Source organism: Gastrolobium bilobum, unplaced genomic scaffold (assembly GCF_033153095.1).
Source record: "Gastrolobium bilobum isolate Gb01-03AN ecotype WA unplaced genomic scaffold, APGP_CSIRO_Gbil_v1 utg5188, whole genome shotgun sequence".
NCBI classification, from domain to species: domain Eukaryota; kingdom Viridiplantae; phylum Streptophyta; class Magnoliopsida; order Fabales; family Fabaceae; genus Gastrolobium; species Gastrolobium bilobum.
The window spans coordinates 174865-199496 of record NW_026899969.1 but is presented as its reverse complement, the minus strand read 5'-3'; the positions used below and the strand labels follow the sequence as shown (position 1 = coordinate 199496).

The 24632-nt window shown below is 34.4% G+C and overlaps 3 protein-coding genes across 6 annotated transcripts; 2 read left to right on the top strand and 1 right to left on the bottom strand.

The window, feature by feature from the left end:
• Positions 1-396: 396 nt before the first annotated feature.
• Positions 397-9821, top strand: LOC133294456 (cullin-1). Of its 4 annotated transcripts, XR_009749218.1 has the most exons (20): positions 397-1020; positions 1155-1254; positions 3036-3221; positions 3400-3447; positions 3526-3729; positions 3821-3898; positions 4096-4185; positions 4678-4758; positions 4877-4939; positions 5379-5414; positions 5494-5580; positions 5657-5806; positions 5903-5958; positions 6577-6697; positions 6799-6960; positions 7087-7230; positions 7375-7593; positions 7706-7873; positions 7965-8220; positions 9616-9821. XR_009749218.1 is itself a non-coding variant. In XM_061493116.1 (19 exons), the coding sequence occupies exons 1-19, from the start codon at positions 881-883 to the stop codon at positions 8064-8066; spliced, it is 2223 nt and encodes a 740-aa protein (XP_061349100.1). In that variant the 5' UTR covers positions 397-880; the 3' UTR covers positions 8067-9523. The 4 variants fall into 4 exon arrangements, 3 of the variants coding, with proteins under 3 accessions (XP_061349100.1, XP_061349099.1, XP_061349101.1); XM_061493116.1 differs by lacking the exon at positions 9616-9821 and having other exon boundaries at positions 5391-5414; positions 7965-9523; XM_061493115.1 differs by lacking the exon at positions 9616-9821 and having other exon boundaries at positions 7965-9523.
• A 1245-nt stretch (positions 9822-11066) lies between these two features.
• LOC133294562 (pentatricopeptide repeat-containing protein At4g15720) lies at positions 11067-12977 on the top strand. The gene has a single exon (XM_061493252.1). The coding sequence runs from the start codon at positions 11145-11147 to the stop codon at positions 12975-12977; it is 1833 nt and encodes a 610-aa protein (XP_061349236.1). The 5' UTR covers positions 11067-11144.
• A 2944-nt stretch (positions 12978-15921) lies between these two features.
• On the bottom strand, positions 15922-24211 carry LOC133294471 (cysteine-tryptophan domain-containing zinc finger protein 7-like). Its single transcript, XM_061493151.1, has 11 exons — positions 23811-24211; positions 22904-22976; positions 22674-22801; positions 22173-22556; positions 20777-22071; positions 20138-20577; positions 18240-20020; positions 17989-18146; positions 17295-17455; positions 17031-17188; positions 15922-16493 (listed from the first exon to the last, which is right to left on the bottom strand). Exons 1-11 carry the CDS (start codon positions 23898-23900, stop codon positions 16275-16277), a joined length of 4887 nt encoding a protein of 1628 aa, XP_061349135.1. The 5' UTR covers positions 23901-24211; the 3' UTR covers positions 15922-16274.
• Between the last annotated feature and the right edge of the window lie 421 nt (positions 24212-24632).

Here is a 24632-nt window from a genome sequence, read left to right as displayed (position 1 = left end):
ATTAGTTATACTTAATATAATTTGTAAATGGATTCTTCACAACTAAATAATATAAAACAAGATGAATTAAACGATCCATCTTCCCATTTCCAACTCTCAACTGTAGTAATGATTAATGGGTAAACATTTCCAAGAAAAAGAAAACAAAAAATTAAATATTATTATTATAATAGAAGAAGAAAATTTCACATTAAATAAAGAGATAAAGAGTTCTCATGTTACATGAGAAGTATCCTCTCCTGTTACTCTCGCTTTAACATCTGTGCCAATCATTTTTTTATTTTTATTTTTTTTTTAAAGTGAGCCTCGTCTCTAATTTGAATTTCTCATCTTACATGATAAATTGCAAGCACTTAAATAAATGATCAGACTCTGAAACAGTGCAGATTTATGGTGTTGGAGGATATTTATGTTTAATCTATTTTTTCTTTCGGTTGTGTTGTGTGTTCCCTTTTTATGTTGCCATCAATGTTAATGGTAATGGCCTCGTCTTCATTTTCTTCTTCTTCTTCTTCTTCCCCTTGGTCCATCCCCTCTCCCTCTTCCACCTTCACCTTCACCTTCACCTTCACCAACCATTTCTAGGGTTCTCTTTCCGATTTGATTCATCTTCTCTCTCCTTCCTTAACATAAGATTTGCCCTTTCTCTTTCCCTTTTTTCTTTCAAATCTTCGAACCCTGATCCCCCTCTTTTCTTTTACCCCTATTTTAGTCTTATTTTTTTTTAAAAAAATTATATCCTCAACCCTAGCCAATTCGAAATTCTGAAATCTGTTTTGTTTTGGAATTGCTTGCTTCCTTTTGATATCTGTCAACTCCTCTTTTGTTTGGAATCTTCATGTGCAATTGATTGCAGATTTTGGTGTTTTAGTTTGCCAACATGTCAATGAGTGAGCGGAAGACTATCGACCTAGAACAAGGATGGGATTTTATGCAGAAGGGTATCACGAAGCTCAAGAACATTCTAGAAGGCTTGCCTGAGCCTCAGTTCAGCTCTGAGGACTATATGATGCTATATACGTATCCATCTCTGACCTCTTTTTTTGGTTGTTTACGTGTTTGGTTCTTGAGATTTTCTATGTTTAAAATCCATTTAAATCGATTTGGTTCTATATTTCCTTTTGTGCGCTATTTTTCCTTAAATCATAATGCAGGACCATCTACAATATGTGCACTCAAAAGCCTCCTCACGACTATTCTCAACAACTGTATGACAAGTACAGAGAGTCCTTTGAAGAGTACATCCTATCTACGGTTAGTAACACTATCATTTTTAACTGTTTAAATAAACTTGGAAATTATTTATGGCATATATTGTTTGGTCAGCCCTACTTGCTTACAAGGATAAATACTTCATTAAACTAGGAGTTTCATATCTATTAATGTTGAGACTATAGTATTGATGCTGGCATAGGTTGCATGAGCACAACTTCATTGGTTTAGTATTTGTCCAACAATCCAATGACAATTGGATTGGGACATGATACGGGTCATATGTGATTGATAGCTCTTATATAAGGTAAGATAGTTCTAAAAGTTCCAAAACAAGAATAAATATGCCGTTTCATCAGTGTACCTAATTCATGCGACCCTACCCCTTGAATCGTGTTTTGGCACGTTTTATCCCAAATGCAACCGGCTAACTATAGTAAAAGGGACCGAATAAAATTGGAGAGGAAAAGGGATGGAATGGAAAACAGTTGCCTTTCTCATGTTTGGCTGATCAATGTGAGAAGAAAAAGGAAGGTAAAGATTTTTGGCTGATCAATGTGGGAAGAAAAAGAAAGGTAAAGGGTTGTAATTGTAAAACACTAAAATTTTAATATGACCTTTAGTTTTTTTTTAAAGTAACTCAAAGTATGGGACAAAATAGTAAATGCCAAGTTTTCGAAATAAAAGCAAAGCTGTTACTCCTAATTTTTTAGGGGAATAATAAATGAAAGGAAAATTATTCCCTTCCCATCCTTTCCCCTTCCCTCCCTCTCATTACCCCTTAACCAAATAGACTCCTAACTAATTTGGACTGGGTGAGAAAAGTTCACCTTTAAAATCAAATTTCTAAATATCATGGGTTTGTTGTTTGTTCTTTTAAAGGACATAGAGTTATATCATTTTAGGAGAGAGAAAGACACAAGCAATGGAAATCATGGGGGAGAAAGTAGGTGATTTTTTTTTTAATTTAAATTTTAAATAAAAAATATTAATTTGTATCTTTCTCTCTCCTAAAATAACACAACTCCATGTCCTTTAAAAGGACAAACATTTTTACCAAATATTATATGATATTAATTGCTTACATCGAATATATACATGCACACATACATATATGTATTTCTATGGTTTTTACAAATAGTTTCTGTCCATTAGTCGAAACCGTGATGAACTAAAACATGAGTCCTTTACAAACTAAAACTTGATTTGAATTAGTAATTCTTTTGTTTTTTAATCATTTAATTTCAGTAGTTGTAGTGAATATTTTAAAAAAATTAGAATATCTATTGGAATTATGTGATTTTCTTGCATAAAACATAACAAATTAGGAAATGTTTTCTTGCCATACTATATACATACCTGAATGGCTTACCAATTAAGCCTACCACTTGGTATCACGAATTCTACGAAGTGGTGCCAGTTTTGTTGCTGCTTATGATTGTATAACCAGTTTGAGCTCTCTCTATCTCTCGCTCTGATAATTAGTGTTTTTGTAGAGTCCTTATGCTTATCTTATAAGCCATTACGCATATGGCTGAAGGGTTTTTCAAAGTTTGATTGGTCCTTTCTCCTTCGTCTTATAAATGCACTCTTCTTTCATGAAGATAGGTGGCATGTATTATGATGATTTGGTTTACTCTTTTGGTGGGAGGGGGGTTTCATGTGACTTATCTAGTACATTTTAACCATAAAATATTTATATTGTTTGTTTTCAATTATTTTTACTGTTTTACTTGTACTTGTTATTTATTTGTTTCCAACTTTTCTTCTAATAAAATGCCATCTTTTTTTTTTGCCTTGTTCTTATTTTCTTTTTGGTTCAGGTATTACCTTCTTTGAGAGAGAAGCATGATGAATTTATGTTGAGAGAACTTGTGAAGAGATGGGCGAACCATAAAATTATGGTCAGGTGGCTTTCTCGTTTCTTTCACTATTTGGATCGCTACTTTGTTGCTCGGAGGTCACTTCCAATCCTTAATGAAGTTGGGTTGACTTGCTTCCGTGATTTGGTAAAGTTACAATAAACCCTAGATGATGCCATGTTAATTCTTTCTGTTAGCTATTGTTGTCCATGTTATAAATAAAGACAAGCTTTGTAGTGCTACTGCTAATTGGCTATCTTACTATTGTCATTTCATTTAATGCTGCTTCATTACAAAATAAATTTATAGGTTTTATTATTTACAGGTTTACAACGAACTAAATGTGAAAGTGAGAGATGCAGTTATTTCACTTGTATGTTTTTCTTCCTTAGTATCCTAGATTTTCTACTTTTACAAATTTAGATCAATTAACTAATCCTTTTGTTTAAAGATTGATCAAGAACGTGAAGGAGAGCAGATTGATCGAGCTCTATTAAAGAATGTATTAGATATATTTGTTGAAATTGGAATGGGGCAAATGGACCACTATGAGAATGATTTTGAAGCTGCCATGCTCAAAGACACTGCTGCTTATTATTCTCGAAAGGCTTCAAATTGGATTCTAGAAGATTCTTGTCCTGATTATATGCTCAAGGTGTGGTTTCCTCATTCATTCTTACCTTCACTTGGTTTCTTCAATTTCATTACAGTCTGGCCTCTATTTGACCTTGTGTCTTTTATTACAGGCTGAGGAGTGCTTAAAACGGGAGAAAGATAGGGTTGCTAATTACTTGCACTCTAGTAGCGAGCCAAAGTTATTAGAGGTTTCTTTTTGACTTTGTGATACTATTTTGGCTATTTGGTCTTCTGCCATGTTGAGTGGAGTATTGCTAGGCAACTTAAAGAAAAGAAAAAAGGAAAAAAATTGTTATTGATCATAATGGTTTCTTTTGATCTCATAATATATTCTCTGAACTTTTCCCTTGTTTTCTTTTATTCTTCTGGAAAATTTCTCATTTAGAAAGTTCAACATGAGTTGTTATCCGTGTATGCAAACCAACTCCTTGAGAAAGAGCACTCTGGATGTCATGCTTTACTCAGAGATGACAAGGTACTCATGAAATTCTTCATACTTGTTATGCTTACAAGATTTAATGGAGTGGGATATAGATTGGCGGACACTATGTCTTAGAAAGGAATGGAGAAAAGCTATAAGTATGGTGGAGGGTTAGACCCGCTGTTATTCCTATGTTCCAGATGGTCCCTTTTTAGTCATTTTTCCCTTCATTTCCCCCACTTCTTCTTGTCCCTTTCTTTTTTACTTTTATTTATTTATATATACATATATTTTTATTTTATTTTATTTTATTTTATTATTTTATTTGTGTATTTTTATTTATTTATTAATTTATTAATTTATTTATTTTTTTTATTTTTATTTTTTTTATTTTTTTATTTTTTTTTTTACTTTTTTTCCAACCGTTTTGTATCTTTCATGTGGGTTCATCTACCACCGACCCCAATTAATTTGGGATAAAGGTTGTTGATGTTGATGTTGTTGATGTTGAATGTAGTGTTCTCATGGTTTCCATTAAATGCTTAGGTCGATGACTTGTCAAGGATGTTCAGGCTATTTTCTAAAATACCTCGAGGATTAGATCCTGTTTCCAGTATATTTAAGCAGGTTGGTGGTGTTAAGCCTATTTTTATGCTTTTCCTCCCTTTTATGTCAACTGCATTTAAAATTGTTTTCTTCTTCTTCTTTGCTTGCTTGCTTATCTTTTTCTTTTTCCTTTTCCCAGCATGTTACCACGGAAGGTATGGCATTGGTGAAGCAGGCTGAAGACGCAGCTAGTAACAAAAAGGTCTGGTGCTGAAATAGTTATTGTATATTTTTTCTTATTTCCGGTTGAGAGTTTTAATTTCTTGATTGCTATAATTGAGGAAAGACTATGCACTACTATTCTTAGTTTCCAATGCATAATCTCAATATTGAATTGTCTGCTCAAAATTGTTTGTCAATGGTGGACTGTTTTACAAAACATAAAAAGAAAAAGACCTGATAATTATCAACTTGGGCTGTACATTATCTTTTATATTCAAGTATCGTGCCATGGCTCTTTTAAATGCATGGTAGGTGGGACATGATTTTGAAGTTGCTTTCCTGACAAATTGATGTATTAATTGCCTCATATACATGCAATTTTCTTACTGCTGAAGTCGTGAATGATGTCATACTTTTGGAGCAATTTGTATTTTCTACTAACCTTTCTAGTTTGTCCTTTTAAATGAACATGTCTGCAGGCAGATAAAAAGGATATCGTAGGTCTGCAGGAGCAGGTGATTATAAAAAATTTAAATTTTATTAACTTCACTGCAATATTTTTATTTGTGGAAACTGAAATTGGTTTTTCTTCAGGTTTTTGTTCGGAAGGTGATTGAGCTGCATGACAAGTACCTGGCTTATGTGAATGACTGTTTCCAGAATCATACTCTTTTCCACAAGGTTTTGATTAGAGAGTGGCTTTACAATTATATTGGATTGATATGTGCATGTAAATCTGAAAGTTTTGATCATGTAGGCTCTTAAGGAGGCTTTTGAGATCTTTTGCAACAAAGGTGTTGCTGGAAGCTCAAGTGCAGAACTGCTTGCCACTTTTTGTGATAACATTCTTAAGAAAGGAGGAAGTGAAAAATTGAGTGATGAAGCAATCGAAGAAACTCTTGAAAAGGTCCGCGCATCATTCTTGATGTTTCATATACTTCTATAAATGTGATGGATGTAGTTTTGACTTTGGAATTTGGGATTTGTTTTGGTATATCTGCAGGTTGTCAAGCTGCTCGCCTATATTAGTGACAAAGACTTGTTTGCTGAATTCTATAGGTATTTTATATATAAAAAAAGGAAATATATGCGACAACTTTTAGGTTGGATATGTTGGCAAAAAAGGGTTCAATATTGCTTTGCTGGTTCTTTAATCTTCATTTTTTAGCAATTACTTCCATTGTTGTATAAGTTTATTCGCAACTATTTTATAAAATTTCCGCTACTGTTTTTTTATTGTTTCTAAGAATTAAATTTGTTGTTGTATGTTGAAGCTGTGATGATGGAATTTGATTGTTTTTGAATTTTTGGCACAAAAGCGATGATGGAAAATGTCCTGTCTTCTAAAATTAATAGGAGATACCCAAACATATCCTCTGTAATTTTGCAATATATCACAATATTTTACCATGATATTTATAAAAGAACACTTCACCATTGGAGCAACTTGTGATCTTCTGCAAAGATTTATAGTCCCTTTATTATTTTTCTTACATAATTAGTTCCAAATACGTTTTTGATGTAATGTTTACCTTAAAGCTATTTTTATTGCAGTTTCTCTAGGCAAATTAAAAGCAGTTTTATGTGGATATATCTGAATGTCAGAATTACCCTTTTGTTTATGTAAGATGTTTGAAAAAGAATATTAATATAGGCTTCTTACTTGATTGCTTTCAGGAAGAAGCTTGCTCGAAGGCTTCTATTTGACAAGAGTGCCAATGATGACCATGAGAGAAGTATTTTGACAAAATTGAAGCAACAGTGTGGTGGACAGTTTACCTCAAAGATGGAAGGAATGGTCAGTTTTTTCAAGTCTTTGTAAACTGAGGTTGATATATTACATTTAACTTTTTTTGGTTGGTTGACAAGAAAACTAAGATGCTTTTTTGCTCCCACCAGGTTACAGATTTGACACTGGCAAAGGAGAATCAAACTAGCTTTGAGGAGTATTTAAGCAATAATCCTAATGCAGACCCTGGAATAGACTTGACAGTTACAGTTCTGACTACTGGCTTCTGGCCTAGCTACAAATCTTTTGATCTCAATCTTCCAGCAGAAATGGTAACCTGGATCTTCTTGATATGAACAATCTAATATATGGTGCTAATTGTTTGATACTGCTTAACCTGGATTTTGTAGATTTTGGTCTATAGCTAATACCTTTCACTTATTTTTATTTTTTTTCAGATCAGGTGCGTTGAAGTTTTCAAAGAATTTTATCAAACCAAAACAAAGCACAGAAAACTTACATGGATTTACTCCTTGGGTACCTGTAATATAAGTGGGAAATTTGAACCAAAAACGGTGGAGCTGATTGTTACAACCTACCAGGTTATATAACTGACCTCCTGCTTCTTATCTGTAATTTTGTATTTGCTATGCCCTCCCTCTCGTACATTTTTCACTTTTGGGATGTCCACAGATTCTTATATGGATTTCTTTGTACTGACCCAATATTGTCTCATTTTTCTATAGGCTTCGGCATTGCTGCTTTTTAATTCCTCGGATAGACTGAGTTATTCAGATATAATGACTCAGTTGAACTTATCAGATGATGATGTTATTAGACTGCTCCACTCCTTGTCATGTGCCAAGTACAAGATTCTAAACAAGGAGCCAAACACAAAAACGATATCATCCTCTGATTATTTTGAATTTAATTCAAAATTTACTGACAAAATGAGGAGGATTAAGGTAGAATTTTATTAATAAAATAATGTTTTACTCTTTTTCCGTTTGTTTGCTCATCTGAATCTCTATTCTACTTACTCAATTTTGGCGGAATCGTGACACATTTTTCATGCAGATCCCTCTTCCTCCTGTGGATGAGAAGAAAAAAGTGATTGAGGATGTTGACAAGGACAGAAGATATGCTATTGATGCTTCAATTGTGCGTATTATGAAGAGTCGGAAAGTTTTGGGCTACCAACAGTTAGTTATGGAGTGTGTTGAGCAGTTGGGTCGCATGTTTAAGGTTCATATCTGACCACTTTCCTAACACAATCTTGTGTGTCTGTTTTTCTCTCTTGAATCCTGAATTTTTTGTATGCAATGTTATCACCCAGCCTGATGTCAAGGCAATTAAAAAGCGGATTGAAGATTTGATTTCTCGAGACTACTTGGAAAGAGATAAAGATAACGCAAATTTGTTCAAGTACTTGGCTTGATGTGGTCGTAACGACTGTGCAAATGAAGTAAACTGCAAATAGAAAAACAAGAGGATCATGCTTGAACGTTTGCAGAAAAAAAAAAACAATTCTTCCTAGAAATTTCTTTGAAGGGGGAGCTGGGAGTGGTTGTACATTTTGGCTCCATATCCAGGTATGGACTACTACTGTAGATGTGTGTTCATGTTGGAACAATTGTAATCAATTCCATAAGTAGGTCCAGCTCACTGGTAACTTCCCCACCTTTTTTTGCTTTTGATTGCTGCACTTCCATCTCATATAACTTATTTGATGACCCCCCCACCCCACAAAAAAAAAAAAAAGGATTGTGTAACTGAAGCTCCAGTGAAATTGTAATTTGATTGTCAGCTTTGAAATCTCAGGTGAATGGTATGTCTTTTAAATCAAAACCTTACAGCTATGGTGCTCTACGTTAATTGTCTATGATCATATTGCCCAACGACATCTACTTCATTTTGTAGTGTCTATGACATCTGAAATCTGTTTGAGGATGATTGTTGCAAGATTTTAAGATTATATCTGTCTTACCGGTGAATGCTTTATGTAATTGTGGGTATGGCAGAATGGGTATGGATCTTTACTTTTGCATTCACATTACGGGATATCATGTGACTCATGAAATTATCATTCCAGATTATTTTTATTTTTTTGCAAATCCGTTGTAAATATTATCCTCTCTTTTGTTCTGTGACAATGAAAAAAAAGATTCTGAAAATTGAAAAGGATTTGGCTGAAGCACACTTCAGTGATGTTACATGATCCGTCCAAACACTGTTATGAATCTTGGCACTCCATAATATTACAGTCCTGAATCATGTGCTTATCTATGCATGAAAGCATTACTTGCCAGCTTTTACAAATTCTTTTCAAATATGTCAAGATGAACATTAGTTATTGGGCTTCTTTGATTGTTGGCCTATATTTTTAAATTTGACATGGATGTTTTTGGTTTGGAGTTTGGTCTGTATATGAATTTGATTGAACTTCATCCAACAACCCACCCAAATAATAATAATAATAATAGTAATAAAGAAAAAACATTTTTTGTTGAATTCAAATCAAGCTTGAATATAGGTATGTTATCATTATTGAAGCAGGTATTTTAGTTCGCAGTTTATAATTAATATGTGAAGCTAAATGATTATATTATTTTATATTTGAAACAAACTATTATAGCTCAGACAGACGCCTTTATTACAAATTGCAAGTCGCAAATGCTTTTTTTTTTTTACTCTATTTGGCATTGTTAATTAAAATGAATTCGAACTTAATATTCTAAATCAATCTGATATTGATTTGAAGTTTTAGAAAAGTTAGCCAAATCTAACTCTAGTTTCAAACATGAATTTCGCTACTTTGGTTCAATTTGATTCCCTACGTATGGTGCTTGAACGATTAAGGCATTTAGCATGCAATTTGATCTCCGGTTTTGGTCTCTGCTTTTATAAAAAAATGTTTGTATGCGAATTTATGTTGGTTCAAGTTTTGATTGGTTTAGGTTTGATTTCTAAACTGCGATTTTCAACAGGTGTTTTGGTACGGTACCCCGTGCGAACCTGTAGTATTGGTCTAAATTGACCCATCATTATAAACTGTCAGCCTCCAATGTTTACTAATTGTGTGGGAGATGAAGTTTGCAAAGAATATTCAAATTTAATGTAATTAACGTTCACAGAACTTTCCTGCTGGAAGATTGTAATAATATAATTTCTGTAGCATTATTTCTAAATGCTCTCAATTTTATTCACAAACTGTCTTAGAAATACTAGGAAAATGTCAACGAAGACAAAGGAGTAAGGAAGAGTGCAAAACGAATCGCTTCTCTCTCTCCCTCTCAGTTTTTATCTTATGTACCTCCTTAATAATGTTTATCAGTGAATTCAAATTACTTATCGTTTTAGCGACATTGAAGTTGGAAGACTGCAAAACGAATCGCTTATCATTTAGCGACATTGTGTTGTGTCTCCAATTTTTATGACTATGTCAGGTAAATAGGTCTGGCTTTGTGTTGGGAAAACAGGCCAAACCTGTTTAAAACAAGACTGGGTCCTCGACTGGTTTGGCTTGATCCATTTTCAACTCTACTCGGTTATCAGTCTTTTACTCCTCTTGTCTTAATAAGATTTCTATTTCCAAATTATTTTTCATCTCTTATTTTCAAACTGAATTTGATTTAGGTTAGATTCCTAGTTTCATCAAGTCTTTAATGTTTCTAAAGTGAATGTAGATAATCGCTCCCAAAACGACGTCATTTTGGGTTAAAAAATTATAATGAAAAAGACTATTATAACCCTGAAATAAATTATAATTACAAAAATATCATAATTTTCGTCTCAAAAAGACGTCGTTTTGGGTTCACTGTAAATAAATTATCTACCTTGACTGTAGAAAAAACGAACCCTTCATCAAAATATTAAAAACATGCACCAAAATAAATAAATAAATAAAATAAAATATTAAAAACATAGATAAACTTAAAACAAAATCAAATATAAATATCGTGATAAATAAAACATCAAATAGTAGGGTCATCCATATTTTTTCTAAAAACGAAAATGTCTCCATTCTTGCGAACCAAAACTAGCGTTGTTTTGTCCACCCTTCCAACATGCCTTATTTAAGAGGCAGGCACATACATCCTTTTAATAAATTTTCTTTCTTTTTTAATTTTTTTTTTTTTTATATAAAATGATGATACTGAGTCATGCAAATTATCCAAACCCTTTACATTTTACTACTATTAGTGGCTTATTTTAATTATTCAAAATAGTAAGCATTTATGTACCAAAATAAAAAAGTAAGTAGTTAATAAAATAATAATAACATTAAATGCTTTAAAAACAGTTTAAATTTATATAATTAAAATGATTGTCGGAAGGATAATATAGAAAACCCGTGTCATGTGCAAGCTGCAACCAAACAATATCTTCGTTGAAGTCTGCCATTAACAAACAGGGATTGAGGTAAATGAATACGCAGTGCAATGACCAGAATGTTCTTACTTAGCTGACATTTTTAATAGGTCATTTGCGATTCTTGAGGTTTAGTAGAATATAGATGAAGAAGCAGCTGAAGCCCAATTTGGTAATATCACTCTCTTTTTCATCTTCCTCTCTTTCCCGCCAACACAAACCGTCACTGTTCCATTTTCATACCAGAGCCCACCTCGTTGAAAAGCTCCAAACTTGTAAGGATTTAACCTCTGCAAATTCGACCCACTCCAACGTAGTCAAATCCGGTTTGTCAAATGACACTTTTACCATCAACCATCTTATTAGCTGCTATCTGAGGCTTTTTAGAATCGACCATGCACGAAAACTGTTCGATGGAATGCTTCACCGTAATGTAGTATCATGGACTTCGCTTATGGCTGGTTATGTCAGCCAGGGTCAACCCAATATGGCACTTTGGCTCTTCCATCAGATGCAGGGAACCTTAGTTCTGCCCAACGAATTTACATTTGCCACTCTCATCAATGCATGTTCTATCCTTGCCAACCATGAGATTGGAAGAAGAATTCATGGTCTTGTTGAGGTTTTGGGTTTTGGGTCCAATCTTGTTGTGCGTTCTTCCCTCATTGATATGTATGGGAAATGCAACCATGTTGATGAGGCTCGGCTGATTTTTTACTCCATGTGTGTAAGGAATGTGGTTTCTTGGACTTCCATGATCACCACGTATTCTCAGAATGCACAAGGTCACCATGCTCTACAACTCTTTAGGGAATTCATTCATTTGAGGTTAGACAAACCTAATCATTTCATGTTGTGCAGCGCAATCACTGCTTGTGCAAGTTTGGGAAGCCTAGGTTCGGGGAAAATCACTCATGGGATGGTCATCCGTCTTGGGCATGATGCAAATGATGTCATTGATAGTGCACTTGTGGACATGTATGCCAAATGTGGTTGTGTTAATTATTCTTACAAAGTCTTTAGGAGAGTCCAAAATCCTTCAGTGATTCCCTATACTTCAATGATTGTGGGTGCTGCAAAGTATGGACTTGGGACATTGTCTCTACAACTATTTCAAGAAATGATTGATAGAGGAATAAAACCCAATGATATCACCTTTGTTGGGGTCTTACATGCTTGCAGCCATTCAGGGCTTGTAGATAAAGGACTTGAGCTCCTTAACTCTATGAATGGGAAATATGGGGTGATGCCCGATGCAAAGCATTATACATGCATTGCAGATATGCTAGGTCGAGTTGGGCGTGTTGAAGAAGCATACCAGTTAGCAAAATCAGTTCAAGTTGAACTCCAGGGATATGCCTTGTTGTGGGGGACACTTCTTTCAGCTAGTAGACTTCATGGTAGAGTAGACATTGCCCTTGAAGCTAGCAATCGGCTAATAGAATCAAACCAACAAGTAGCGGGTGCATATGTTATATTGTCCAATACATATGCATTGGCAGGGGATTGGGAAAATGCTCATAATCTACGATCTGAAATGAAGCGCACTGGAGTTAGCAAGCAACCTGGCAGCAGTTGGATTGAGATAAAGGAATCAACTTATTTGTTCCATGCTGGAGATGTCTCTAAATGTACTCAAGGGAGGGAGATACTGAGTTTGCTAAGGGAATTGGAAGAGAGAATGAAGGAAAAAGGTTATGTAGGAGGGACTACAGGGTTGGTGTTTGTTGATGTGGAAGAGGAGGCCAAAGAGGAAATTCTGAGTTTGCACAGTGAGAAACTTGCCTTGGCGTTTGGATTAATAAACACACCTAAAGGAGTTACGATCAGAATAATGAAGAACTTGAGAATGTGCAGGGATTGTCATGAGACCTTCAAGCTGATTAGTAATATTGTAGAGAGAGACTTCATTGTGAGAGATGTGAATAGATTTCATCATTTCAAAGATGGATTATGCACTTGCGGAGATTTTTGGTAATGATCTATCCCATACTATCTCAATATTTCTTATAACAACGTCCAGTTTGAGTAATTTAGCCAAGATCAATTTATTTGAGTCAAATCAGAGACAATAGTTCATAGGAAAAGTAAGTTTATTTATTTGCCAAGAAACACTTACCAACGTATACAGAGATATTTCTGGTCAACTGATATTTCTTCTCGGTTGCCCACACAATTTTTTTGATCCCTATCCCTCTACAAAAGATGAGTTATTTACACCCAACTGGTCGTTCCTAAATTGACAATGACAATTTGTCTTTGCCAGCAAGTGAGCAAGCATCCACCTTTAATTATTAAAATGCGTGTAATTTTAACCCAATAAAATTTAAAGGTTAATAAACTCTCTTTTTTTGTACCCAAAAAATAAATAAAAATCTTGTTTTATATAACACTAGTTATCCTGCTAGTACATTGCATTATTTGTTTAAATTAAATATGTATGATTACAGATAAATATTTAATACATTTTGAATAATTTATTTTACATCAAGAAAACCTTACAATCAAGATAATATTTAGTTAATTTAAAAAAAAAAACTAAATTCCAACATACTTATAATATTATAAAATATAATACAGAAAAGCATATTTAAAACTTAACAATTATATGATTCAATTTTGTTTTATTTATTTGTAATAATGTTTATGAGTCCGTTTTTTCTGCAGTCAATGTAGATAAGTTGTTTACATTGAGCTCAAAACGACGTTGTTTTGGGACGAAAATCAAGGTATTTTTATAATTATAATTCATTTCAGAATTATAATAGTCTTTCTCATTATAATTTTTTAATCTTTTAATCCAAAATGATGTCATTTCGAGAATAAATGTAGATAACTTATCTATATTCACCATAGAAACATTACAGCCAATGTTTATATACACTTTTGAAATTTTATACATAATTCAAATGAAAATAAAAATATTTATATTACATGTTAATTGAGTTATTTATTTATTGAAAATTAAATAAATTCTCGCAGAAATCAAATATAAAAATCATGCTAACCTTGGTCAAGCATAGTAACTCATTTTAGCAGCTACTATTCCTCACAAGGTTCCGCCCAGCACAGAATATCTCAGTCAACTCAAACTGGCTTACAATTCTCCCATATTATACAGTTAACTGTGTAGCTAGATTCCAATAACTAACAGAATATCATTTTAAAGATGTTCAAAATGTCCAAAAGAACTAAACTGATTCATAACCAAACTGCTCCATATTTTAAAAATCGGTTATGTTTAAAAACCGATTTCATATGAAACTGTATTTTATTTTATAAACTAGTTATTTACCAAACCATAAAAATAACTGGTTATTCATGATTATCCATAACCAAACTACTCTACAATTAAAGAACAAATAAGTATTACCTTTTATCATGCCTATTATATTAGTCAATTGACTCAAACTTCCAAACAATGAACTAGCAAAAAAAAATTAAGCAGCTCAAGTTGAAAACATTTATTTAAAAAGAAATTACACATAAATCGAAATGTCGCATCCTAAGAAAGCACTTATGTAACATAACAACTTTTTTTCCCAAAAAAAAAAAAAAACCACATATAGGCCTCCGGGCAAACTCATAACTTGACAAGACTTTGAAATGACAAAGATAAAGTTAAAAAATTATAACAAAAAGGGCAACGAAATTAATCAATTGACTTAACGTCTCCGAGAGCCCCGTTAAAAGAACAACTCACAATTGATTTACTTATTTATTAATGGATAACCAATTATTTTTATGGTTCGGTAAATAACCAGTTTATAAAAATAAAATACAATTTCATATAAAACCGATTTTTAAAATGTGGAGCAGTTTGGTTATGGATTGATTTAGTTCTTTTGGACATTTTTAACATCCTTACCCATACCTTCCTCCACCAGTTCAAATGAAACTCTAGTAACATAAATCTTGAGAGAACGAAGAACAATTTTTTTTTTATAATTTTAAAATAATTCAACTGTTCTCCTACCAATCACTCTCAAAACAACGTGAAACAATTTCTATAAAAATTATTTTTTCCGGAGAGTTCCAAGTCAATGAAGATTCTTGCAAGAAATAGTTGGTCAACTACCTATAACCGGGAGAAACAAACGACTACTTATAAAAATAGCAACCATCAAAAATCGATTTTGAATTTGTTAAAAAATCGCTTTTAAACTTGATAACCGATTTATGGTTCATAACCGGTTTTGATTTAAAACCGATTTTGAATTAAAATCGGTTTTAAATCAGAACCAGTTATAAATCATAAACCGGTTTTGGAACCGGTTTCAAACTGGTTTAGAAAATTAAAAACCGGTTTTAAAAGAAGAAAATTGATTCGGTTTGAAAATCAAACCGTTTAAAACTGGTTTGGTTCGATTTTTGTTAAAACTGATTATGAACCGCTCCATGCACACCCCTAGGCGTATGCAATAAGTTGGATGACAAAGATAGATCAAAGAAACAGGTTTAACAATGTTGACTATGTGGCTGTACATCCAAAGCAAATTGATCCTCTCATGTGCTATCTAATAATATCATATAAAAATATTTAATCATTCATGGACAAATTAACGATGATGAGACCAGAAATATAAAAAAACGTTTGAATAAGGAATAACAAAATCATCACCATAAATAATTATGATCTTCTCATATGATATAATTGTATTAAATTACATATAAAAGGATCCACTCCACTCCCATATGTAAATACTTTCTTTAACTCCAAAAGCTGGCACAACCAATATATGAAAACTTTGTGCAAAGGATTTCTAACCATTAGAAACTTTGAAATGATAAAAGAAAAGGAGAGTTTTTCTTAAACAATCCATGTTTATGACCATATCAGTATCCAAAGCCCTCAAAACTGGTTGCCTAGCAAATCCAGATACTTTTTATTTTATTTTATTGGGGGCTCCAAATCAGTGGAGCAAAGAATGTAGCACTGAACAATTTACATGATATCCGTCCTCCCTCATTTAATAAGCAATCACTTCCCTCTTTCTAACCCATAAAATCTAAGGGTGAGAGAATTGTGCCCCTATCCACATAAGGAAAAACCTGAACAATCAAAAATACATTCCAAAATTTGCTAATAATCTCATATTTTGTACACATGTACGTAAGGGTAAGTAACAGATTGTGGGCAACCTGCCTTCTTTGCAAGTTTTCAAGTGCCAATATTGGGAGATATCCTTTAACCACTTCCTTTCCAAATGCCATCTCAGTAGAGAAGTAAGCAAAACCAAAAAAAGAGAGAGAACACATTATATACAGTATCGAGTTACTCTCTAGCACCGCCAAGACCAGCACGAGTTATTGCTTCTGTTGCAATCAAAACCAGATGTACAAGCTTATCTACATCTTGGAAACTGAAATCAACAACTTCCCTAATAGAAGTTATACAGTCCATATTCCCTGCCTCTTCCATTATCAACTTAGCAATCCTGAAAGTGCTCTGGCATTTTCTAGAAGCCTCCATTGCAAAATCTATGTCCCGATTCTGCAAAATCACATGCTAACTTTTACCCATAGTGACGTTTCATTAAAAAAGATGATGATCATAATAAGTACATAATATAATGAGACTCAATAAATCTAAAACGCTTATTATTTAAGGAGAAGCATGAAAGACAAAAGGAAGAAACAATACAGTAAGCTTGAGATTTTACCTCCAACAAAAACTAAAAAATGCTTTGCATTAAAAGCGCGAAGAGACAATTGCCAGTATGACAGTCAACATTATTCTATGATTGTTATGTAACAGAATCACTAGTAGTACTTTCAAAGAAATACAGGTATTAGCCAAGATCTTGCATTCGACAGAAAACTGGTTCTATGGAACAAAATCTTAACTTCCTATCTAGCATAGAAAGACCAGCTTCTTTCTAGTAGTCTAGTACATAACCAATTTCCCACTATTATCTTGAATCAGTAAACTGCTAGATCCCCAACAATAGTTCCATGGTACTTCAGGATCAAAGCACCTAGATAGACTTTCCAAATGAAACATAAGGAGTGCCAAGAAATTAAAACTTACAAAATCAAGAAGTCTGACAATATTTGGGCAAGTTCGAGCAGATATGACTTGATTATCAGCAACATGAGTATTATTACACATTGGCAATGTAGCCTTATCTATTGCCGCCACATTGTTTAAGTTATCAATATCGGATGCAAACGATGAAGGAGATTCGCCTAAAGAATAGAGTAAAAAAAAAAAAAAGTTAAACATCATCAACATACAGCAATGCTAAAAAATCCTGAAGACATAAATACTTATATCAATACTATGTTCAATTACCTTGAGAAACCATTTGTAGAATTGATTGCAACTCATGCCGATCCTTGTCTATGCTAGAATGTTTACAGTAAACCATTCTCATGTAAACCACCTCCATGCATTTATAAGCCAAAGCAGCAGCGGCCATTTCTTGGCTTCTTTCATATTTATGGGCACATGATCTGGAATTAATTTTAAGGCATTGTATGATTAAAAGCCAACTAAGGCAAATAGATCAAGAAAAGGACAACAGCCCATCAAATTTCTAGTGTAATGTGATTGCATCAAGAGTTCATTGAACGAACAATATGTCTTTAACAGCACAAAGCAGCAGTGAAACACAGATTTAATTGTGCTAGGAAAGCACTGACGACAAAGTTGAGGAGTTTTAATTTAATGTAGTGGTCGGAGGTGTGTTAATTGAAGGTAGCGATTCACCTTTGTATCCCATAAATGACATACAAGACCCCCACTAGATCCAAACTCATGTTTAGGGTACAGACAAGCAAACAAGTTAGGTTAAGTAATTGTAAAAACATTATTATATTTAGTTGCTACAGTCCATAATTGAAGTCTCAAAACGAAAGTTTGAAATCGCCAATTTACAACAAATTCTCAAACCTTTTTTTTTTCAAAATGTACTTTGACCAATAACAGCATAAATCTAATCTCATAAAAGTAAAAAATTTAAGCATAGCTTCTGAATTTTCCTTACTCAAAAAGTTTAGCTGTAGTAGCATATATTTCCATTTGACTCGTTTCTCCAAGCTTGCTACTCTCACTGGGACAGTGTTCTAGAAGTGATGCTCCATGCAGAAACTTCAAGGCAGCTTTAAAATAAGTCTCATTACTTTCAAACTCAAACTCAGAGCTCTACAGACAGCATTTAAACCATCAGTTAGAAAAAGAAAGATGCTACATCAAACAAATAGACGTGAAGTAAAAATCTTAAAATGATCAAATAACCTTATAATGATCTGCAGAATCTTTTAGCTTTGTGGCTTCTTCCAGAATGCTAAAGGCAGTTTGGTTAGAATTTGTAGTCATAGGACTTGACACACTGAGTTGTTCAGCAGGCATGAAATTTCCTGAACTGCGATTAACTCCAGCCTTGCAACTAACATCAGCAGAATTCCTCACTAACTTAGCAACATCACCATTGCCAGACGCATGGACTGGATACCCATTAGACATATCTCCCTGTTGAGACCCAGAAGCAATTCTAGAACCCACATATAATGTTTCCCTTTTTGCTTCACCCTCTGAAGATGAGAGAACTTTGGCTTTCCCATCTCTTGATCCAGTGCGTACTGGATTAGCTTTGTTTTCTTCCTCAAAGTTCTGAATCAGGTTCTGCTGGTAGATAACCTTTCTGTTAGTGCTACATGGAGCATCCACTTTCAGAACTGAATTCTCAAAATCTTTTTGTTTGAGCTCAGCTCGCTTGCCAGTTTCACTTGACCAATGCCTTAAAGAATTTTTCTTACTAAGGTTGTCAATCTTGGCTTTAGACATAGGAGAACTGTTTTTAGCATCATTTCTTGTCTCAGTAACAGAAGCATGATAACAAGGATCAACTGGTGACTCATATCTCACACCATTTTTGGAATAACCATTCTCTAAAGCTGATGCCTTCATCGTATCCCTGCTAACCTCAGAACCAGACCCTTTGTCCTTTTCCTTAACCCGTAATGATGTAACCCTACCAGATTTCTGCCAAGAAAGTGCATTTTCCTTATTATTCTTTTTCATTTTCTCCTCATGATGTGAACCATTGCCACCATGTTGTCGAGGATGTGGATCACGTGAAATTCTCCCCTCCTTCATTTTTACTGATAGCTTTCCCTCCCTATTTCTGAAACTCATTGAAGAAAGACCACCTTTTCTAGCATTATCTTTCTCTGATGTGTCCCCTACTGCCAAAATACACTTGTCCAAGTTGGAGGCCCTCAAAGGTGACGATGTAACACATTCTACTGGTGAACCTCTGACATGTTCAAGGTTAGGTCTAGCTTTCTGAGACCCTGAAACCTTAGAAGAGCTTGAAGTTGCTGCCAATGAAAGTTGTCCAGAGCCCAAATCCTTCCTCAATGTATCAAAACAATCCAAAGCTTGGCGAGATGCAATATTTTTTCTGAGCTTCCTTGTCTGCTGGGCCTTATCAACACTTTTCAACTCTGTCGTAACAGTCGTTTGGTCCCTGCTGTTTGACAAGAAAACTCGCTTCATCCCACCTTCTATACTCAATTTATCATCACCTACACTTACTGGTTTTGCCTCAGTATTTAAAACTCTGTACTTCTTTTCCTTCATAAACCCACGTACATTGCCCTCTTCACCACAGCACATATCATCTTGCAAGGACATTGTGTCATTATGTTTCTCATTATCCAGCCAGTCTTTTGATTTCCTCTTCTTAATCGAACAATCATTTTTATTGCTGTTCATTACACCCAATGACCCATCACCTGACGAGGACTGTGCCCGGTTTCCTTTCTTTACAGGAACTACCAATGTGTCCTGTAGATCCTCAGATAAACAATGCTCATCATATTTCCTCATATTCTTCCCACTAGCCTTTGTTGGCAAACCATTTCTTGAATTTGGACCCACCTTCTCAAAGTGCATACCAGGATTCGGTTGTTTATCAGTATAGGAAACATCTTCAGTCTTAGATTTCTTAGGGATTCCAGATCTATGTTCATTAGCATCCATCTTACCTTTCAATTTAACATGATTTCTGTCAACTGCACACATTTGACGATATCATTAACATTTTCAATTAAAAAAATATATAAATAGTTATTCACACCATCAAAAAAATCTGAAGCAACAATATATAAATCCTTAAATGAATGAGATACCTCCATTCATTTGTTTTTCTTTCTCTTTAGGTATGCCTTTCTCTTCTATTAAATTGTTCAACCCGCTCAAATGTTTAGAACTAGATTTCTTCAAGCAGTTTGAGTCTGCAGGCTGCTGATTCATGTCATTCAAGCTTCTATTTTTTCCAGATTCTTGAGCATGGTTCTTTGCTCTATTTGACAACTGATGTATGTCATTATTGATTCCTGACTTTGTCTTTTCCTTAATACCACGTTTCTTCTTTCCTAGATCAAACATTACACCAGAACTGGACTTTTTGTGATTCAGGTCAAATTGCAGAGCATCAGCAGCTCCATTTTCAGGTCCAGTGGCATGGCTTTGCACGTTACTTTGACCCTCAGAAATTGGCATTTGACATAAATTATAAATTGCTTTTGTTGTCTCCTCCTCAAGGATGTCGCACCGATTCATTCCAGGCCTAACAACAAATTCAGAAGAACAATGAGTAGAAAATAATACATACAACACAGACCAAATGTATGCACACATGGAGAAAGATGTATTATAATTTGCAAGCCACTGCTCAATTCTGCTTATAAATTATAATACACATCAAACTAAGTTTTTAACCAGCATAATATGCTCATGCATAAGCCCAAAATGAGGAATCAACTTACAGCCAATACATCATGCTGCACAACCATTTATCTGGAAGCTGATCTGGCTTTAAACCAGTAGGTAGAAGCCGCCATTTCTCGCAACTATCACAACATACCCAATCTTCAATAAGTTGAGGTGCTGCTGCTGCTGGTGGTGGAACCATCTCAAGAGTAGGTTGACTTTCAGCAATGGGAAATGCACTTGTATCATCTTTTACGCTTGGCACATCTAACAACTGATTATCCACTTTATGGCCACTCGGTTGTTCCTTTACTTTAACCCTGTGCACACCCTTTTCTTCAATGTTATCAAGGTTAGCATTTATTGTAGCCTTATTAATAGGAGGACAATCAGCTGGATCTATTCCATCAACTTTCCGTTCTGACTTTTTTCCTTTCAAAAAGTCTCTGACCTTATTACCCTTGAGTGACTTTATTTTAAGCATTTTACTTTTACAAGAAGTATCACCAAAGCCAGCACTCTTTTTATCAGTTACCATGGCATTATTACTAGCCCCAGTGATATCTTTTTTTGCAGCAGACATAACTTTTCCAGGACTCCATTTACCTTTTGAATTAGTTTTGCCCTCATATGTTGCCTTTCCTTTTTGAGTAGTCTCACGCTTTTGAGTATCCAGATCCACCTTACATTTTACTGCATCATGCTCAGCCTTTTTTGAAAACAAGAAAGCATTACACTTTCCATTATTCTTCAGATTAGTAGACTTATTATTCTGGGAAATTTCCGGTTTATGCTCCAAAACTTTTTTCATAAATCTATTTCCAGTATTTTTCCTCTCAATCTTTTCAAAACCCTGACCAGATATCGACTCCAATGAGTCCTCCTTCACTGCTTCAATGGAAACCATTCTGCATTCCAGCCCATCCTTATTGACCTCCTTGGATACTTCAAAGGCCTTACCAGAGTATTCAACAGTTTCACCAGCATCGCCAATTGAACTTGACAGAGGTGTGCATTTCAAGTCATAAGAAAGAAATTCCTTACGATCTGGAGTGCTATTTCCTAATCTTTTCTTCATATGCAACGTCATATCATTCTCAGAACAGTTATCATTTGTATGCTGTTTTTCACTTTGGCCCACCATTCCCACTTTCCTCTTCTTCAACAAATGTCTGTCCCCCACCAAAGAATCTGATTCATCAGTAGACACAGAAAAATGTTCTTGATGACCATTACAAGAAGACATAGGTCTGCTGTCTCCAATAACATTTTCCTTTCTTATCAAGTAGAGCAGACTGTCGTGTAGAGGTGATATTAGCACACCCCCAGGGATAGTGAAGGATGTCATAACCTATAGCATCAAATTATATAACAATTAAAGAAATATATATATTTTTTAGTTTTTCTAATGTGGATAAACTCGTACACAAAGAAATAGTAAAGGTCCTCTACCTGAACAATGCCAGTTGGAGATTTTTCAGGGGTCTCTTGAGATACAAGTGGCAGGCCTTCACTTTCCTCAGGGCTGTTCCCCATTGATGAAGATGGAGAGTTATCAAGCCCAAGACCACTATAAATTGCTGCTTTGTCTTTTGCTAACATATTGATTCGCAACTTCAGAGTTCTTTGGTCAGTTGAATTTTCTGACTTATTTGCACAATCATCTTTCGAAGTGCACTTCTCCATTACTGCATTGGAAGAAATTCCTGCGTCCTTCTTCACTGAGACATCTACAGAAGGTCCTCTTAAATTATGAAATGGATGGGCATTATGGGAAGCAGTTCCAAGCCTCATTAGAGGCATATTTGAAGGTGCTTTTGAGTTATGAAATGCAGTCTGCATAACAACATAACCCACAGTGCTCAAGTAAATTGTACTTCTTCTAAGCTGACATATAACATAAATTAAACTCCCATTAGAGGGTAAAAAACAAAAACATAAATTTTGATATACCTCCATGTGGAGATTGCTTGGAGATTTTGTTGAACTGTAGTGTCTTTGTGGAGTCTTAGTATGAGATCGAAAAGGAGGAGAGCGTTCACAGGTAGGTAAAAAGGAGCCATAGTCACCAAATTTTGGACCTGAAAAAGTTATTGATATCATCCGATAATATCACTTTTGTGGGTGCGGAGAAAACTCTTTCGTTTCTTAGTACAAGGTATGACTTTTATTGTGTCACTTACCCAAATGCTTGGCAGAAACAGCACCCTCAAAGTCCTTTCGAAAATGGCCCAGAACATGCTGAATCCTCTCATCCTTCAATAAACAGGAAGCAAGTTGTTAGTCCAATTATTTTGAAGATGAAATTTAATCAAGAGGACATTAGAGTGAAAATGGCATCAGTCAACAATAATGACTAAGAATGAAGCATAATCATAGCAGGCACCATGAAGCCCAGCAACAAGAATTCACCAATTATCGTGATTTTTATTATTTATTTCCTAGGTAATAATCTTCTCCTCGGGCCAAAATATAAATGCACATTAGCATAACATCAACAATCTAAGAAACAGCAAGAAGATAAACTTGCATCACGACTATTTTGCAAAAGTACAATGATGTAGCACACAGTTATTGATGATGGGAGGGGTTGGGTGTGGCAGACAGTATACACAGTGGCTTGGTAAGGGGTAACTAGTCAACTATGTTTTCCACATGTAGCGACGACATGGCAAGAAAAGCATCTACAGCATCCCTAGACCAACAAAATTAATTCATAGTATGTATTGGCAGTGTTGAAGAATTGATTCACTATGCTTGTCAGTTCACAAGAAACTCAAGGCATTATATAATGTTTCTGATTCTCTTCATTAGTACTGGATTTCTTTTCCAGTGACGAAACAAAATTTTGTTTAATCATGACAAATTCAATAACTATTCCATTACCTATATTTCCTCAGGAACCAAACACATTGATAAATTGAAATATCATGTTCATTGATACCATTATTATAGTACTCAATGATATTATATGTTTGTCCCATTTGCGTGCATAATAGAAAAGTACACTGGCTGAGAAATAGAAGAGAAATTAAACCAAATTAAAATGGGAAAAGTTGAACTTGGTTAAGATTTCAAGTAAGCCCTTACAATGTAAGAGAGTGAGTCAAGGTCAATGTTGTCGTCAACATGCTTATAACAGTAAGCCTCTCCTTCCTCGAACTCAGGAAAGCCTTGCATCTCGACCACCCACAAAATTTGGCCCTAACCCAAACTCCACAACACAAATAGTAACCCCTTCACACTGGAATTTTCCCTGAAGTCCAGCATCACTTCAATTACTTCAATTCAACCACAAAAAAATGACAAAAAAAAAAAAAAAACTTTTTTTTATTAAAAAATAAAAAGACACACAAAACCCTCCAAAGCCCAGAAGGGAAACACGAAGAAACCAACTCTGATCATGCCATGAGACAATCCTTCATATGAATTATTACTTGCATTAAAAAATTAACTTTGGCTTCCACCCCACAATCAAGTGAAGATTGATCAGACTGTGAAAATCGGAGAACCGATCAGTGCCGACTCTACTGAGTTTTGACGCCGAGTTCAAACGGATTACAAACAATCTTTCACGATGTGCAGGGCACAGAAAAACCTGGGTTTTGGTCTATGAATTTTCGTTAATCCTTGTTTTTTTTTGGGAAAAACATATATCATTCTAAATTAAATTCAAATATTTTTCCGTTTTTATTTCCTATTAATTAAGAATGATTAAGATTAATTAGGATTGATTGTTTTTTATTTCCTATTAATTAGGATTAATTGTAATTGATTAGAATTAATTATGATTAGGTTTAGTGAGTCATTCTTATGATTGTGATTAGGTTTGGTAAGTCATAGCTGAGTCATGCTTAGCTATTTTTTTTGTATAAATACTCCTCATTCCTCATGTAATAATTATATGTCATT

Coding starts and splice junctions, on each gene's coding strand:
- LOC133294456 (XM_061493115.1), top strand. CDS start 881: ATGTCAATGAGTGAGCGGAAGACTATCGACCTAGAACAAGGATGGGAT. Junction 4,940..5,378: donor ACGCAGCTAGTAACAAAAAG/GTCTGGTGCTGA, acceptor ACATGTCTGCAG/GCAGATAAAAAGGATATCGT. Junction 6,961..7,086: donor TCAATCTTCCAGCAGAAATG/GTAACCTGGATC, acceptor ATTTTTTTTCAG/ATCAGGTGCGTTGAAGTTTT.
- LOC133294562 (XM_061493252.1), top strand. CDS start 11,145: ATGAAGAAGCAGCTGAAGCCCAATTTGGTAATATCACTCTCTTTTTCA.
- LOC133294471 (XM_061493151.1), bottom strand. CDS start 23,900: ATGCAAGGCTTTCCTGAGTTCGAGGAAGGAGAGGCTTACTGTTATAAG. Junction 22,977..23,810: donor TTGACTCACTCTCTTACATT/GTAAGGGCTTAC, acceptor TGTTTATTGAAG/GATGAGAGGATTCAGCATGT. Junction 20,021..20,137: donor AGAAAAACAAATGAATGGAG/GTATCTCATTCA, acceptor AAATGTGTGCAG/TTGACAGAAATCATGTTAAA.